Source organism: Neltuma alba, unplaced genomic scaffold (genome assembly GCF_004799145.2).
Source record: "Neltuma alba isolate B1F8T4 unplaced genomic scaffold, ASM479914v2 tig00012971_pilon, whole genome shotgun sequence".
Classification (NCBI taxonomy): domain Eukaryota; kingdom Viridiplantae; phylum Streptophyta; class Magnoliopsida; order Fabales; family Fabaceae; genus Neltuma; species Neltuma alba.
In genome coordinates, this window is record NW_021637330.1 from 301,084 (window position 1) to 319,175 (window position 18,092).

At 34.9% G+C, this 18,092-nt stretch overlaps 3 protein-coding genes across 4 annotated transcripts; 1 reads left to right on the plus strand and 2 right to left on the minus strand.

Moving 5' to 3' along the window:
• The first annotated feature begins 1,874 nt into the window (after positions 1 to 1,874).
• On the plus strand, positions 1,875 to 10,651 carry LOC114733159 (putative phospholipid-transporting ATPase 9). Of its 2 annotated transcripts, none has more exons than XM_028920563.1 (12): positions 1,875 to 2,452; positions 2,684 to 3,291; positions 4,109 to 5,460; positions 6,179 to 6,289; positions 6,385 to 6,661; positions 6,750 to 6,838; positions 6,926 to 7,034; positions 7,545 to 7,757; positions 7,876 to 8,001; positions 8,176 to 8,274; positions 8,377 to 8,568; positions 9,583 to 10,651. In XM_028920563.1, the coding sequence occupies exons 2-12, from the start codon at positions 2,899 to 2,901 to the stop codon at positions 10,216 to 10,218; spliced, it is 3,597 nt and encodes a 1,198-aa protein (XP_028776396.1). In that variant the 5' UTR covers positions 1,875 to 2,452; positions 2,684 to 2,898; the 3' UTR covers positions 10,219 to 10,651. The 2 variants fall into 2 exon arrangements, with proteins under 2 accessions (XP_028776396.1, XP_028776397.1); XM_028920564.1 differs by having other exon boundaries at positions 2,174 to 2,345.
• A 937-nt stretch (positions 10,652 to 11,588) lies between these two features.
• Positions 11,589 to 12,280, minus strand: LOC114733139 (probable calcium-binding protein CML15). Its single transcript, XM_028920542.1, has one exon. The coding sequence runs from the start codon at positions 12,133 to 12,135 to the stop codon at positions 11,647 to 11,649; it is 489 nt and encodes a 162-aa protein (XP_028776375.1). The 5' UTR covers positions 12,136 to 12,280; the 3' UTR covers positions 11,589 to 11,646.
• A 3,949-nt stretch (positions 12,281 to 16,229) lies between these two features.
• On the minus strand, positions 16,230 to 16,909 carry LOC114733143 (uncharacterized). Its single transcript, XM_028920546.1, has one exon. It carries the CDS (start codon positions 16,728 to 16,730, stop codon positions 16,230 to 16,232), a length of 501 nt encoding a protein of 166 aa, XP_028776379.1. The 5' UTR covers positions 16,731 to 16,909.
• Between the last annotated feature and the right edge of the window lie 1,183 nt (positions 16,910 to 18,092).

Consider the following 18,092-nt stretch of genomic DNA (forward strand, 5'->3'; position numbering starts at 1 on the left):
CCCATATTAATTGTTCCATAATATTTTATTTATTGGGAACCTTTTTTTTTTTTTTAATCTTTGCTAGTAAATTCCAATTAGACAAAATATACCTTTAATCATTTAACTTTACACAATATTTTATTTGATCCATTAATTTCATAAAGTATCTTTTCAATACTTTAATTCAATGATATTAATAAAAAATGTTGATATTAAAATTTTAAATATTGACAAAACATTTGTAAATATTGATCTACGAAGTTAAAATTTTAAAATAATAATGATTGTTACCAAAGAATATCATTTGAAACTAGTGATGATAATATCAGAGGATTGGAAAAAATATTTTTTTAAAATTAAGTGATCAAATTAAAATTTTATATAAAATTAGAAGACCAAAGATCTATTTTTGGCTTTTAAGAGATATTTTTATAAAAAAATATCACAAACTCTCTACCTTAGCTATAATAAGAAAAATTACTATGACGTTAAAAAAAAAAGATAATTAACAAAAGTCTCACAACAAGCAAAAAATTTGAAATACTACCTCCACTTCTAATTATAAGAGCTAGTTGACTGATTTGAAAAGATTAAGGAAAGAAATTAAATTAGTTATTTGTAACAAATATGTGTTGTCTTTCCTAAAATATTCCTACTAAACAAATGTATTGGCTAGAACTATCATTGTTAGAAGGATTATTTTGAGAAAAAATACATAAATATAAAAAACAAAGTGGATTGAGGTCTTATATTTAGGATCAAAATAAAAATAAAATAAGATCTTATATTAAGAACCGGAGATAGTAATAAGTTTCATAACAAGTTTTTACCTTAAGTCCTCATTATAACTTTTCCATTATAATAACAATGTTATTTTTTTAAAAAAAAAATTATGAACATTTAGGACGGAATATTTGTCCAAAATTTTTCCATGGTAACAATTCTGACTTAATATAATCAAGGGTTAAAATTAGTAACCAAATATCCCACAAAACTTGGCGTCAAATTAGATTATATACAAGACGAACTAGTTAATGAATTTAAATAAATTAAAAAAATTAATTAAATTAGTTATTTATAATTAAAAACATTATTTTTTTTTAAAATATCATTACTAATTAAGTTTCAACTATTATTATTATATAAACTACTTAAAATAAATAAATAAATATAAAAAATAAAATAATAGATTAGAGTTTTATATTTAATTATTTAACACTCCAATTTTGATGCGCAATCCTTGGCTACGTGGCTTGCCAAGCAAACCATTCCGAAGACCTAGTAAAGTCAGTACATCCAAAACTAGGTTCTGATTAAGGGTGTGTTTGGATAGAAACCAAACCATGGTTTCAGAAGTGCTTTTAGGGATTACGAAGTAAATATGTGGAGGAGATTATCTCGTTTTGCGAAAAAGTGCTTCTGAAACTTAGGTTTTGGGATACCTAAACAGACTCTAAATTTTAGAGTCATTGACCCGTCTACGCGTGTTGCTGTTTAGTGTGTTTCCATTCCAATCAATGCCTTCTTCATCAATGGCACCATCTTTCCCCGCCATGACGGCGCATCTCTCGTCCATCGATATTCAATCGCCTGCATTAATTTTATTCATCTTATTTTTTTAATTAATTTCCACTGAAAAAGAAAAAAAAACCTTTCCGTCTCCTTCGATTGTCACTCTTGCATGTCTTCTTCTGCTTTCCGGAGTTCTATGCTCACTGTAATGAAGGTTTTTTTTTTTTACCTGGAAGAAGACAAAGTCTGAATTGTACAGTGTTTTTTTTGTTTTGCAATTTTTTTTACCGGTTTTTATTTTTATGGGGTTAGATACAGATTGGAAAAAAAAAAAGTGATACTTTTTTTTTTAAAAATTTAAATTCTTCTTCTGTACTATGGTGTGTGAAGTTTCTTGGAGAGAGAGTCTTCTCGGTTATAGTCACCCCCTTGAAGACTTCCGTCTCCATCGCTTTCCCGCGAATTGGAGAAAGTAATACCTTACCCTGCTTACTTATGTTATCTCTTCCGTAGCTATTCTGCAACTGTGTTTGACAATTTTCATCAGGACAAAAAAATCAAATTATCCGTATTCTCAGTCACCGGCGTGTGATTTTGTTCGTTATCGTCACCTGCCTTCTGGGAAACTAGTCCAATTTGAGTTGTCACGCTCAAAATGGAATGCGCGTTTTCAGTGAACTCGGAATGCGAGATCCAATTCACAGCTTCTTCCAAAGCTTCAAATCTCTTCCCCCATCGTTGCAGATTCTCTCACATCTCCGATTTAGTCGTTCCTTGTTTTGGGCTCCGCACTGGGCTTCGCAGAACTTCCTGTTATTGAGCAAAAAATCTTGTCTTCTAAACTCTGTGAGGTGTGCCTGCTGTGTATTTTTCTCCTTTGGGACGCAGATTCTGCATTGTTGCCAACAAGAGTATATTAAAGAGGATTTTGCAGGCCTGGGTCTTTCTGTTTTTGGTTGTACGTATCGCTTGTTTTGTCTGCACTTGCGTCATCTTTTGTTGATCAAGATTATTCTCTTAATTTTTACTAATTTTTGGTCATTCATAGCTGGTTTAATAAATTACTCATCTTTTGATCTTCTGGTGTGGAACCTTCCTGGGGTTCTGTATTCATAACCTATACAGCTCTTATTCTTTTCTTTCTGGGCATTTGTGTTCTGAAGTTTCGGGTGCTTGTGTGTGATTCTAGGTGTTTCTAAAGAAGCTGTGCATTGAGGATTTTGGCCTGCGAAAAATAGCTACTTTAATTCAAATATTCTGGCTGGTGGGCTTGCTCTGAAATTCGGGAGGGTCGGAGTTAGCTTTGGAGGTAATCTCCTCGGAAGGGCAAGCAATTGGAACTTCATCTTACTGGTTCCCTTGCCTCGTTGATATTGGATTAATTTGGTAAAGTGGGGGAAAAAAATGAAGGGTGGAAAAAGAAGGAAGCTGCATTTCAGCAAGATCTACTCATTCGCATGCGGGAGACAATCATTTGAGGAAGACCATTCACAGATTGGGGGACGAGGTTATTCCAGGGTGGTTTTCTGCAACGAACCAGACATCCTTGAGGCTGAAAATCGGGATTATGCTGATAACTCTGTGAGGTCTACAAAATATACTCTTGCTACTTTCTTGCCTAAATCACTGTTTGAGCAGTTCAGGAGGGTGGCTAATTTCTATTTCTTAGTTACCGGAACCTTAGCCTTCACCCCTCTTGCTCCCTACATAGCTGTTAGTGCTATCGTTCCTCTGATCATCGTTGTTGGGGCATCCATGATCAAAGAAGGCATTGAAGATTGGCGGCGGAAGAAGCAGGTACTGTATTTTGCCTGCTCCTTTATTTTGTTGTCCATGACATTCATTTTATGAACTTGCCTACTTCCCGCCATGCTGCAAGCGTAATGGAACCAAAATGGATCTGATTGGTCCTTGCCTCATAATTGGTTTGCAGTGTTCTATTTTATTTTATTTTATGTTTTAATTGTCTTCATAATTCTCAGACGGTCTAAATAATTTATGGGGCTAGAGGGGTCTTCCTTAGACTTGAATAGATTTGCTGTTATGCGGTCCTTTTACAAGTTCTCTATGGAAGAGTTTAATTATAGACACCGGTTCATCTTTGATGTAAGCCTTATCAAGATTGTGGACAGAAAAGGCATTATTCATGATTCGTGATTCATGGAAGACAACTTGTGAAAGAATCTAACTTTTCATCTGGATTTCTGGTATGTGTTAACAGGATGAACTGCAAGCAGGATAAAGTGCAACTACTAAGTTCTTTGTTCATACAGTTTTAATATTTGCTAATGTTATTTCTCAGATTCTAATAATTGATTTATTAATAGATTTTGAGGTTCTTGATGACTTGTAAAAGTTAACAATATGGTCAGAAGCAGGAATTTCCAAAACGAGTCCATATATACATAATTTGCTACACTATTTCCTAAATTTTAGTTTGTGAACATCTTGCAATGGTTATCTGTATATGTGAAAAAAATTCTCATATATATATATATATAGCATAGTCTAGTTGGGGGCAGAAAGTGGGCTAATTAGCAAAGAAAAGAATTATTGGCCTTTATTGCAAGATGCCAAGTCAATATAAAATTTTGCTTTTGGAATTCTTTTTCAGGATATTGAGGTGAACAATAGACTGGTTAAAGTGCATAAAGGTGATGGTGTATTTGAATTTACTGCATGGAAGAATCTGAGGGTGGGAGATATAGTGAAGGTAGTGAAGGATGAATTTTTTCCAGCAGACCTACTATTGCTTTCATCCAGTTATGAGGATGCCGTCTGCTATGTTGAGACCATGAATTTGGACGGGGAGACAAATTTAAAGCTGAAACAGGGGTTGGAGGTAACTTCTTCCATGCATGACGATCTCTACTTCTGTGACTTTAAAGCTACAGTTAAATGTGAAGACCCAAATGCCAACTTATACTCTTTTGTGGGGAGCACTGAGTTTGAAGGGAAACAATATCCCCTTTCTCATCGGCAACTTCTCCTGAGAGATTCTAAACTCCGTAATACAGACTTTATATTTGGAGCTGCCATTTTCACTGGTCATGACACCAAGGTTATTCAAAATTCTACTGACCCCCCTTCAAAGAGAAGCAAGGTTGAGAGGAAGATGGATAAAATAATCTATTTCTTGTTTTGTATTCTTTTTCTAATGGCATCTGTTGGATCTGTTTTCTTTGGAATTGCAACTAAAGATGACTTGGAAAATGGGTTGATGAAAAGATGGTACCTCAGACCAGATGATTCTACGATTTTCTTTGATCCAAAAAGATCACCATCTGCTGCACTTTTTCATTGTTTGACAGCCTTAATGTTGTATGGCTTCTTTATTCCAATCTCCCTGTATGTGTCAATAGAAATTGTTAAAGTCCTTCAGAGCATCTTCATCAATCAAGATATCCATATGTACTATGAGGAAGCTGACAAACCAGCACGTGCCCGTACTTCAAATTTGAATGAAGAACTTGGCCAAGTTGATACAATACTTTCTGATAAAACTGGAACTTTGACCTGCAACTCAATGGAGTTCATCAAATGTTCTATTGCTGGGGTACCTTATGGTCGTGGTGTTACAGAGGTGGAAAAAGCTATGAATAAAAGAAGTAGTTCACCACTGATTCATGAGCAAGATAGTGGATCAGATGACGTCAGGGATTCTACTGTTACAAAAGCCCCCATCAAAGGTTTTAATTTTACAGATGAAAGGATAATGAATGGAAACTGGGTTAATGAGCCTCATGCGGAGGTTATCCAGAAGTTTTTTCGCTTATTAGCAACCTGTCATACAGCCATCCCTGAAGTGGATGAAGACACTGGAAATATCTCATATGAAGCTGAGTCACCAGATGAAGCAGCCTTTGTCATTGCGGCAAGAGAACTTGGCTTTGAATTCTACAAAAGAACTCAGACAAGTTTATCAATGTATGAGTTGGATCCTGTTTCTGGCCAAAAAGTCGAAAGGTCAGTTCTTTGATTTGCTTGTTTCTTCAGTAACAAGAGATTTTGATTGCTGCTTTTTATTTTTGTGAAAAATGATTGCTCTATTTTTCATAGCCAATGAAGAGAGGAATTTGTTTTTTTGGATTCTCAGACAAAAGGGCTCATGTAATGTAATTTAATAATAATTTATAATGAGAATAATATTTATATCATCACAAATTTGCTACAAGAACAGCATGGAATAGCCACATCGATTCTGCCACTCATCTAACCATGAGCTGTATGGGCATGTTGAGTTTAATAGAGACATTTTTTTCCTTTTCTGCTCTGATTTTCTGAACAAGTGGATTCTGGCAGCTGATGCTCAGAATGGGTGGGTTTTGCCCTTGGCTAACACCAGTAGACTCTAGTGTTTTAACTTGGAAGTTTACTCGATGGTTTGATGTCATTCTGTAATATGTAGATTTGATGTCATTCTTTGATATCTAGAAGGTGTTGTGAAGTCACTTTTTCTTTGCTGTCGTTTTGTTTTTGATTGAGGACATGCCTTCCTTCATGGCTACTAATGCCTATCTAGTGAGTTCACAAATGCTACGTGCCTATTCACAGAAAAAGAAAAGAAAAGAAAAGAAAAGAAATGCTACGTGCCTGATTAGATTATTGATAAATATACTGTATGTGTGGGGATTTAATGTCTTCATGTCAACCAATGCTCAGTGAGAAAGTCTTAATTCTGCAGGATGTATAAGCTCCTCAATGTTTTAGAATTCAACAGCTTGAGGAAGCGAATGTCAGTGATAGTGAAAGATGAAGAGGGCAAAATTTTTCTATTCTGTAAAGGGGCTGACAGGTTTGTGATAAATGGCCTCTAGCCTTTGATGATTTTAATTTAAAGTCCTTACCTTTACTTTTTGCTATGTTGACCTGTTCTATATTTCCATGAAGTGTTATGCTTGAAAGGCTTGCCAAGAATGGGCGGGAGTTTGAAGAGAAAACCCTCGAACATGTGCAAGAGTATGCTGATGCAGGTCTAAGGACCTTGATATTGGCCTATTGTGAGCTTGATGAAGAAGCATACAGGGAGTTTGATGAAAAATTTTCTCTAGCCAAGAATTCAGTTCATGCAGATCGGGAAACACTGATTGATGAAGTATCAGATAAGATTGAGAGGAATCTAATCCTTCTTGGTGCCACTGCTGTAGAGGACAAACTCCAAAATGGGGTGGGTTAAAAGTAGTTCTTTCAGTTCCAAATTGATGGAGGTCAATGGGTTGGAACAGGGCTTAGTAATGGTTCTCTTATTTTGTTAGGTTCCTGATTGTGTGGACAAGCTTGCTCAGGCAGGAATCAAGATTTGGGTTCTGACTGGGGATAAAATGGAGACTGCTATCAATATTGGGTATTAAATTGAAATCACAACCTTTTCATGTTGGCTTCACCATGAGTGTTACTTTTTTAGATATCTGACAGAAGCATGCAATTTCAGTTATGCTTGTAGTTTGCTTAGACAAGGAATGAAGCAGATTATAATTCATCTGGATTCTCCAGATATTCAAGCATTAGAAAAGGCTGGAGAAAAGATTGCTATTGCCAAGGTAATATAAATTTTAGCCCTTCATCTAATTGTGACTACAGTAATGTAGTTTGCATGTTGAGTATTTTGTATTTTCAGCAAGCACTCTAAACTAAGTAGTTCTCTTGAGTCTTGGATATTGCAAGATCCTAATTAGATCCAATCACAAGGAGCTAGCATGTGAGCTGAACATGCATTAAATTGCTAGAAAAATGAACTCATATTACATGGATTCTCCCTTCCCAGTTTTGTCAATAAAAAATCTTGGCAAAGAGACGTAAGAATTTCAATAACTTCGTTTGCCTAGCTTTCCTTAATTAATATTATTTCAAAATATACCTTGAGTTAGATGCTGCTGATCACGCTTCACCTGCATGCTGCAATATCTCTACGCAGTTCTCTTCCTTTTCATTTTTCCCTATTCAAATTTGTTGCCTTTTTGGGGCTTGGAAAAGGAGTTGATTGGTGCTTAAGAGAAATTGCTGAGAATGAAATTAGAGTCCTGATGTTTTTATGCTGATTTATTGGTCAGGCATCAAGGGAAAATATCCAACGTCAGATATCTGAAGCTACTGCACAACTTTCTGTTTCCAGAGGGACTTGTCAGCAAGCATTTGCTCTGATCATTGACGGAAAATCACTTGCGTATGCTCTTGAGGATGACATGAAGAACATATTTCTGGAGCTTGCACTTAATTGCGCATCAGTTATCTGCTGTCGGTCGTCACCAAAGCAGAAAGCACTAGTATGTTTTCATCTATTCTGTAATTATTACCCTCTTTTGACATTGTGGCATATTTTTTATTTTTGGGATAATTCTTGGTAGATGTATGAGATAATTTTGATTGGTTCCTCTCTGAAAGGTTACCAGACTTGTTAAATCTGGAACTGGCAAAACAACGCTAGCCATTGGTGATGGAGCCAATGATGTGGGAATGCTTCAAGAAGCAGATATAGGGATTGGAATTAGCGGTGTTGAAGGAATGCAGGTAATCATGTGTGTCGTGTTTCATTTCAATTCACATTTATTTTTTGCTGTTTAAGGAATTCAGGTAACCACAAAATTTTACGTTTTATCTAATTGATTTTTTCTTCCATGTTCTGTTATCTTATAGCTTTTATTTTCTCCTTCTTTCCCCTCTATTCTCTTAATCCATGCCCAGGCTGTTATGTCTAGCGATATTGCAATTGCCCAGTTCAGGTACTTGGAACGGTTACTTCTCGTGCATGGGCATTGGTGTTACCGGAGGATCTCATCAATGGTATTGCTTTTCTTTTATACCTGCGATGTTACTTTCTAGTTCTAGAAGATAACAGATCCTTCTTTGTTCATTATAGTGACTAAGTCATTCTTCTGCTGGCAGATATGCTATTTTTTCTACAAGAACGTCACTTTTGGATTCACTCTCTTCCTGTATGAAGTGTATGCATCATTCTCTGGAACACCTGCATACAATGACTGGTTTTTGTCTCTCTACAATGTCTTCTTCTCATCTCTTCCTGTTATTGCTCTTGGCGTATTTGACCAGGACGTTTCTGCCCGGTATTGTCTCAAGGTAAACCTACTTCTAATATGTGTTTATGTTTTAATGAAGAACATCAGGAGCCAGTATGCTGGCTAATTATGGATCAGGGGAAACCCACATGCAAAAATCCCATTAGAAGACAGTATATTCACATTAACTCTTATGGGGGCATCATATCTGCGTCACATCTCAATTTGATCATTTACAACTATATATATTTTCATTTTTGATGAAAGAAATGTTGTGATTGAGAAAAGCTCAATTTGTTGGAGGATGAGATATCCTCTAAACACAGAAGAATGACCGGGCCCAAAGAAAAAAAAGGCTGAGAGGACTAATCAGACTGAAAACAGAACAAAATAACAAAAATCCTAGAAAGTTTAATAATTGTAGAAGAGCAGTGTTAGGAAACCTTTTGGCGGAGCTCAAAGAGAAACAGTAGACGCAATTCTATCCCTTAGCATATGTAAGGGCAAAGTTAGACCTTGTAAACTTGCTCCTTTTTTTTTTTGGGGGGGGGGGAGGGGGATGTTGTTATCTGGGAAGCCCACCTAAACACTGTTGGCAGAAATGGCCATCACCTCCTTTATTAAATGCCAGAAATTCACTTTGCTCATTTGATTTGGCTGGGCACTGAGTATTTTCTAAAGGATTTTGAATCCACATTATGATAAATTATTACATATTTTGTACTCTTTCTCAACTTGGACATACTGGCACGTTCTGTTTCTTGAATTAATATCTTATGTTTAGCAATCATAGTTATGTTTGCAACTTTTGAAATGACATCAAATGTTCAGTATTTATCTCAAAGCGTGGCACTAGACATGGGTCTTGGTTGACATATGTAAAATGGGTAGCATGTTGCCTAAAACACGGCCACCACTTATGTCTTCTTCTGTACGAGGTGATGGGGCCGTATTGCTTCTTACCTGAACCTTGGCACCTGAAGTTAGACATCATAAGCATTGGTTTACTTTATAGGAAATTCCTGGTTATTGTTTCTATAACGATCTCTTGCTTATAGTTCTATTCAATGTGCAGTTTCCTCAGTTATATCAACAAGGAGTGCAGAATGTCCTCTTTAGCTGGCGCCGTATACTTAGCTGGATGCTGAATGGATTCACAAGTGCAATCATAATTTTCTTCTTCTGCACAAAGGCGATGGAGCTTCAGGCCTTTGATGAGGAGGGAAGAACAGCCGGGAGGGATATACTGGGAGCAACCATGTATACCTGCGTTGTATGGGTGGTAAACTTGCAGATGGCACTTGCCATAAGTTACTTCACCTTGATTCAACATATTTTCATCTGGGGTACCATTGCTTTCTGGTATCTTTTCCTCCTGATATATGGGGCGATGCCTCCGGGATTTTCCAAGAATGCCTACTATGTGTTCATTGAAACGCTGGCCCCATCTCCCATGTTTTGGCTTGTGACCTACTTCGTGGTGATCTCAACCTTAATACCTTACTTCTCTTACTCAGCACTCCAAATGAGGTTCTTTCCTATGTACCATGAAGCGATACAATGGTTAAGGTATGAGGGGAAGGCGAATGATCCAGAATATTGCGCCTTGGTGAGACAGAGATCATTGGGGCGAGTAACTGTCGGTTCAACAGCGCGCTTAGAAGCTAAGAAGGCTAACCACAATAAAAACAGAACTTCTAACCTTAAATGATCTTATTTTGAGGTTTATTGTTTAATTCTTATGAGGTTGTAGCTAGCTTGTTCATATCAGCCTGGAATATCTATCTTGTTTGACCATGGTCTTGGAGTTGTTATTGGCTCCTCTCGGCCAGGAAAAAAGCATGTTTGCTTCCCATGAAAATGGTGCTTGGAACCACCATTTGGCTATGAAGTTCAAAAGAAGAATAAATCTCTGTATACTTATTCTCTGGCCATTTGGGTCTGCATAGTGGTTCGTTTATTGTATCATAGAAGAGATTAGTGTATAGAAATGCCCAAGTTTTTTTCCCCCTTTGGTAGGATTGGGTAGAGACTTGGAGTTGCTTTATCCAATTTATAGAAAATAGAACAGAGTTCCCCTGTTTCTGAGGCATTTCAGTTTGTATTATATTTCAAGTCCTATCTACCTATCATTTCTTCCCCTATCTTCCTGCATCTCAAGTCTTAAAGAAAACAAAAGGACAAAACGCGCGAGCGCGCGCACACAAAAGACAAGCCACAGCAAGTTGAAAGACAGATAGCAAAAGAACCGAATAAGACAATATAAGAAATGGTTTATATATACACACATACTATTTCTGGTTTTTAATATAAAAGTTAGTTGATTAATTGGAATAGATTAAGGAAGTTTGTTGAATTAGTTATTTATCATAATTAGGTACTGTCTTGTTTTGTGTAAAATATCCTTACTAATAATGTGTATTAGTTATAATTACTATTTGATTAAACTTTTAATATATTCAATTATTATAAGGATTATTTATAAAAAAAAGATAAATATGAAAGACAGAGTAGATTGGGATCTTATGTTTACGATTAAATTAAAAGTCAAATTAGCTCTTATATTAAGGATCGGAGATAATATAATGTAAAGTTCATGAAATATAAACAAAGATAATAGGGATTTATGAATGCATTACGTGATAAAGACAAACTTTGGAGATACCCAATGAGGGAACATGTGAAATACAGAAAAGTCAGATTCATTTCTTCTGTTCAAACCAAATACCAAACGGAGTTATATATATAATCTACAAGCTGCATTAATCTGAATAATAAACTATCCTTCGTCATGTTGACCGGATCATATATTGAAAGAGGAAGTAGCAGGAAGCAAATTAAACCCTAATCTGCTTCCATGAATCTCATCTGCGAACCAATCAAAATAAATAAATAACGCATTACCCTTAAAATGAGAACGAAATGTTCTTCCTTTTGTGGGGAAATATAATAAAGTTACGCAGAAATTATCAGATTCATTTCTTCCCTCAAAACCTGATAAACAATATACCAAAATGAGTTCTATCTGTATATAATTCACAAATCAATATACATTAGAAAAAGGAAGAAGAAGATAATATACACAGAAGTTAATCCAACCCTTAATAATTAATCTGGATAATGAGAGTTAATTAAGCTCCTAGACGACCTTGAGGCCAAGAAAATCAGAGGCAGATCTGGCCATGATGTTTGCGAACTCATTGAAGCTTATGGCGCCGTCGCCATTGGTGTCGGCTTCGTTCATCAAGTCGGCGAGTTCTTGGTACGTCAAGGGATGGCCCATCTTGGCCATGGAGCCGGCGAGCTCGGCGGCGGTGATATAGCCGTTACCGTCACGGTCGAATGACCGGAAGACCTCGAGAAGCTGCTCCTGGGTCATGAGGATCTCCTCGCCTTGCAAGTCGGGGAGGATGGCCTTGGCAAGTTCATCAAACTCGATGTAGCCGTTACCGTTCTCGTCCATGTTGGACAGAAGGGCGTGGAGCTGGTCGCCGTCCGGCTTGATTCCGAGCGACCGGAGGAGGGCGGCGAGCTCCAGAAGGGTGATGCTGCCATCGGCGTCCATGTCGAAGTGCCTGAATATCTCTCTCAACTGCTCCACCTGGTCGTCGTTTTGCAGCCTCGTCATGATTCTGCAACGTTAATATCACAGAGAAAAAAGAGAAAGAATCTCTCTCTCTCTCTCTCTCTTCGTTCTTCTCTGAAACGTAGGTTTTCTTCTGTGAATGATATTGTGAGGCTTACAAGTTGCTTGATTTTTTACGTCAAATTTGGTGTCCTGCGATCACAACGAGAAAATTATCTTCCAGACTGCACATACGAACCAAGTCATATGAATATATAAATGTCAAATTCTTCTTTTCCCTTTTTGTATCCCAAAATGTCTTAGTTTATAGGTTCAGAATTATTTCGAGGATTATAGACAGATTATGTCCAAGAAATGGCCGATGGGCTCGTGGGGTTATATATATATATATATATATATAGGCGAGAGGGTAATTGATTTGTGATGTTGGTGACGTGGAATTATATAGTTGGTTTTGTACATAATTAGGTTAATTGAGTCAAATTTGTTTCGAAGTTAGTTGATGATTGTTGACTTGACTTGGTTTTGTATAGGGTAATTAATAGATAGTAATGTTTTATTTATTATGAGTTAATTGTTTGACTTACGCATGTTTGGCTCAATCCTAAAGAAATAAGAGAAGGGATTTTAATGAAGGAAAGGAGAGGGGAGGAAATGAGAAAGTAGCTACAGAGGGAAAGGTAGGGAAGAGGAAGGAAGGAAAGGGATTTTAATAATCTCTTGTTTGGATTGATCGGAAGGGAGGGAATGTGAGGAATTTTAACAATACCTTATTTTGTTCAAATAAAAAACTATTTTAATCTTAATAGATTTTTTCACATTTTTATTTTATCAAGGTATAAATATATATAATACAATTTACCAACTTTGACTTAAAAGACACCGTTACACTACACACATATAAGATATCAAGATAAAAAACAGTAAGTGATGGGTTTCAATTAAAGAAGAGGCATTGAAGGTGAAAGAAAACATCACATAAAACAATGAAATTAGAACAAAAGAAAAAAGGTCCAACACCGTTCACGAACTTTGGAAACAACTATCTCGACAACTTCTTACTAGTTATTCAAAGAAACTTTCTTGCTTAGAAATGTTTACAGGTGATCAAGGGTTAACAAAGCAAAAAGATATATGAAGCATTAAAGTATTTTAGTTAGGCTAATTTTAAAATTTAAAATTTTATCTCTCATTTCCCATCCCAAAAATCCCACCTTTAGAGGGGAGACTAGAAAGGAAAAGGAGGGGAGAAGAGCCTCTCCCTTTTTAAAGAAATATCTCAATCAAACAATAACCCCTCCCTTTCAAATACTTCACACCAAACATAGTGTATCTCATGCGTGTTATTTTTGATGATTCGTCACTTTAGTTGATTAGATTGATGCTTTTTTTTTTTTTTTTACCAAAGATTAGATTGATGCTTTGATTTAGGAGAGTTGGCATTTTGCCCATTTTGTTCATTTTTTTTAAGGTAAACTTTGCATGATTCGTCACTTTAGTTGATTAGATTGATGCTTTTTTTTTTTTTTACCAAAGATTAGATTGATGCTTTGATTTAGGAGAGTTGGCATTTTGCCCATTTTGTTCATTTTTTTTAAGGTAAACTTTGCATTCAACACTTTGATTATTTTCTAAGTGCATTTAACATTTTAATCTTTTTGATTGTATATGGAGCACTTTATTTTTATTTGTAGTGCATCTAGCACTCTAATCTTTAGAGTGTGCTGAATACACTTAAGAAATAAAATCAGAATGTGGAATGTAACTTAACTTTATTACTTATTTTTCTATGTACTACTACCCTTCCTATTATAAGGTGGGAGTACTTTTTAGAAGGAACCAATTGGTAACTACTAAGTGGGTGCCATTATGCTGTATTTACAAGTTAGTTGTACAACAAACGTGCAAATCAAGAAATGCATTGAATTAATAATTTTTCTCCATTTGTCTTTATTAAAAAGTATTAAAAATATGTTTTATATTTTTTCTCACCTATTTATTTTATCTCTTTTTGCATTTATTAAGTCAATAAGAATAAAATAAAAAAACTTATTCATTATTTTTTAAGTGATTTATAAATAGCAACATAGTGTTACTATCTCCGGTCCTTAATATAAGACCTCGTTTGACTTTTATTTTGATCCTAATTATAAGACCCCAATCTACTTTGTCTATTATATTTATGCATTTTTTTAAGATAGTCCCTCTAATAATAATAGTTCTAGCTAATAAACTTGATTAGTAAGGATATTTTAGGAAAGACAACACCTATTTATTACAAATAACTAACTTAACTTATTTTTTTAATCTCTTCAAATTAGTCAACTAGTTCTTATAATTAAGACAGGAGGTAGTATTAATTACTAATTCTTATTCTAATTATAAAATCTCATTTGTAGTTTATAAATAAGATTTTATAATTAGAATCAGAGACAGTATATTCTAGTAAGTTGCCGTTATCTCAAATTTTTGCGATTGGCCATCTCCCATCTAGACGCTTACCTGGTTTTCTCGTACAAAACTACAAATTGGTGGGGGGCCAAAACTATCTTTTGTTTTATTTGGACTTTTCTTTATTTGACGAGGAATCTGATTGCCCGGAGTCATTTTGCGATCGAATAATTTTATAATAAATAAATTTTTATACATAATATTATTAAAAAGAGGGGGGAAAAAAACTGAAAAGGAGCTATGATTAGTCAACATAGACGGACAAACCGCTTTTCTTTTTCGTTTGATTTTTCAACATATAAAAAGTTTTAAATTATGTTACATTTTGTAATTAGATATGTTGAAAAACATAATTACAATATAAAGTTTTAATGAAGTTTAAAAGGGCGCTTATTCGAGATACCCACATTTAGTTCATGTTTGTGACTCAAACAAAATTATTTCTGAGGAATTATTTGTGAGCAATTAGAAAAGGCTGCTTATTATAAGTATTCCTAAGACTTTAACTAATTATAAATTTTATAACTGGTAACAAAACTCCTCCCAGTCTCCAACTAATACTCTTTCTGATCCTAAAAAGATACTACCTCCTTTCTTTAATATAAGATTTTGTTTGATTTTTATTTTGATTCTAAATATAAGACCCCAATCCACTTTGTTTCTCGTGTTTATGTATTTTTTTTCAAAGTAATCCTTCTAGTAATTATAATTCTAGCCAATAAACTTGATTAATAGGGATATTTTAGGAAAGACAACACCTATTTGTTACAAATAACTAACTTAATTTCTTTTCTTAATCTTCTCAAATTAGTTAGCTAGCTCTTATAATTAGGACTGGAAGTAGTATAATTTTTGGAGTGGTCTAGTCCTACCTATAATACACAATTAAAAAAGATGTACGAAATTTTAATAATCTTTTTATCATTTTTAATTTGCCTTGATTATCCCCTTGTTATATTATTTTGGGCAAAAAAAAACATGTTACATTATTGTATTAATTACTTCTCACATGCATCCTTTTCCTATTTATTATCTCCTCAACTCTCTCTACATACATAAAACTATTTTTAAAAAATAAAATTATTTTTTAACACATTTATTACTGTTAATTAATATTAAGCGACTTTTTGATGCATGCAATTTAGTTATGGATATCCTATATAAAAAAGTGAAGGGAGTGACTTTTATTGAGTATAATTTTGAGATTTTATAGGAAATAATTAATTTTAACTCAAATGGACTATTTAATTGTTGCTTATAAAAAGAATTAGAGGAAGCTATATTCATTTGTGTATATCTATAATAAATCATACTTAAATCCAGGTAATTATGAGGAACCAAATCCAAACTAATATTACCTTCTATCCCTAATAAAAAAAAACTCATTTAAATTTTATTTGATTTTAAATATAAGATCTCAATTTACTTTGCTTCTTATATTTATTTATTTTTTCTTAGAATAGTTCTTATAATAATAGTAGTTCTAGCTAATATATTTGATTAGTAAAGATATTTTAGGAAAGACAACACCTATTTATTACGAATAGCTAATTTAACTAATATTTTTAATCTAATCAAAAAAATCAATTAATTCTTATATTAATAACGGAGGCAGCGTAACGGAGAATTTAACGAGCGAGAAGAAGAAAGAGAAAAAAAAAAAAAAGTAAAGTCTAGCTAGCCATTTATGTTTTGCGCGATGAACCTGCCGTTTGGATTATTTGGTATTTTACAAAATGATCATCTCCTCCGTCTTCTACCTGCTCAATTTGACTCGGAGTACCCACATTAATGGCGGGAACAGAACAACCAGACTCTTCCCCTTCCCTTCCTCTACCCCAGAAGCTCCCAAACCCAAATTCTCCCTTCTCGTATAACTCCATCATCACCTTCTCTACTTCCTCTATACACTTCCCACACCTTTGACGCCCTTCATCTTCCTCGTCGTCTCCAAAACCGCTCTCCCTCCCCGCACCAACCCTAACACAGTGCTCTTCCTCCTCGATCTTCACAATCTCCCCCGATCTCCTCCCTCGATTAAGCTTTCTCTTAACAAATTCTCTGGTTCTCTTCGCCAATTTGGCGGGAAGCCCGAGCAGAGCGAAGACCAGGACCTGCAAGATCAGGCACTGACAGCAGCAGCAGATGACGACGCAGTCGGCAGCGATCGTGTTCAGATCCTCCATGGCCGCGACTGCGAGGCGCCGATTCAGAGGAGGAAGAGGAAGAAGAAGCCATGGATGATGAGAGTATAAACAATTAGCTGATGGAGGTTCCTTGTCTTGTGAGGAGACGACGGAGGGGAAGAAGCAATGGAGAGCGAATGAGGAAAAGCAAAGCAAGAGGAATAATTGAATTATCAATGATGAAGGGTGACGTACTGAACGCAAACTGTGGCTTGTGACCCAAGTAAGCTGCCCACATCACTCCATCAATTTCTAGTTTCGTGGATGCTATGCTACTCTTACCTCCAAACATTTCTCTCTAAGCTTCCCAATTACTAGCTCCGCTTCTAATTATAAGAGTCAGTTGATTAATTTGAGGAGATTAGGAAAAGAAGTTAAGTTAGTTATTTATAATAAATAGGTGTTGTTTTTTTTAAAATATCCTTAGTAATCAACTATTTTAGTTGGAATTACAATTATTAGAAGGACTACCTTGGAAAAAAATGCATAAATATAAAAGACAAAGTGGATTGGGGTCTTATATTTAGAACTAAAATAAAAATCAAACAGGATCTTATATTATATTAAGGACCGGAGGTAGTATTTCCATCAAATTCAAATCACATAAATTATTTTACTTTTATCAAATGATGCGAACCAAGGGAAGAAGGGAGATGGAGTGATGTTAGATGTGGCTGTGTTAAAACTTGGTCCTACACAATTTAATTCGGATTAATCGGTTGTTTGGATACCTAGTAATAAAACTCATAAAAAGCATTGGATACCCAGTGGCCCAATTGGTTGTAAAAAGAACAGAGAGATAGAGAATCCTTATATTACTTAAATTCATGTTTCAACAACAAATTGTTAAACTTGAACCATTACGTTTACTCTATTACCCATCCGTTGTAAATAGACCATCCATTTAACGAAGAGAGAAACTCTAGCCAATAAAAATGAGCTGCTCATATAGAGAACTTGTAAATAAAACAACTTCATATAATAAATTATTCCATTTTTTTCTTTTTTCTGAACTTTCAAGAAAAATGTTAATACTTCTTCAATAATATTCGAAAGGTTTAATTGGTTGGTTGAAAAACACAAAAGTCTAGTCCAGGGAAATTGAGGGGTAGAACTAGCTAGAGTCAATCTCAGATACATTACAAATGGAATCCCACCCCTTCTTTCATTTCATTTCTTCGTATTGTTGTTGAAATACAATATTTACATAAGAAAATTGAAGTCGCTATCGAGGAAGTTTTTCCCCCTTAAAAAGGACTTGAATTGAACGAATGCAATTCATTCTTAATGGCTACAATTTTTTTTGGCTAAAGTATACATTTAGTTTTTTAATTTTGTATAAAGTTTCAATTTGATCTCTTA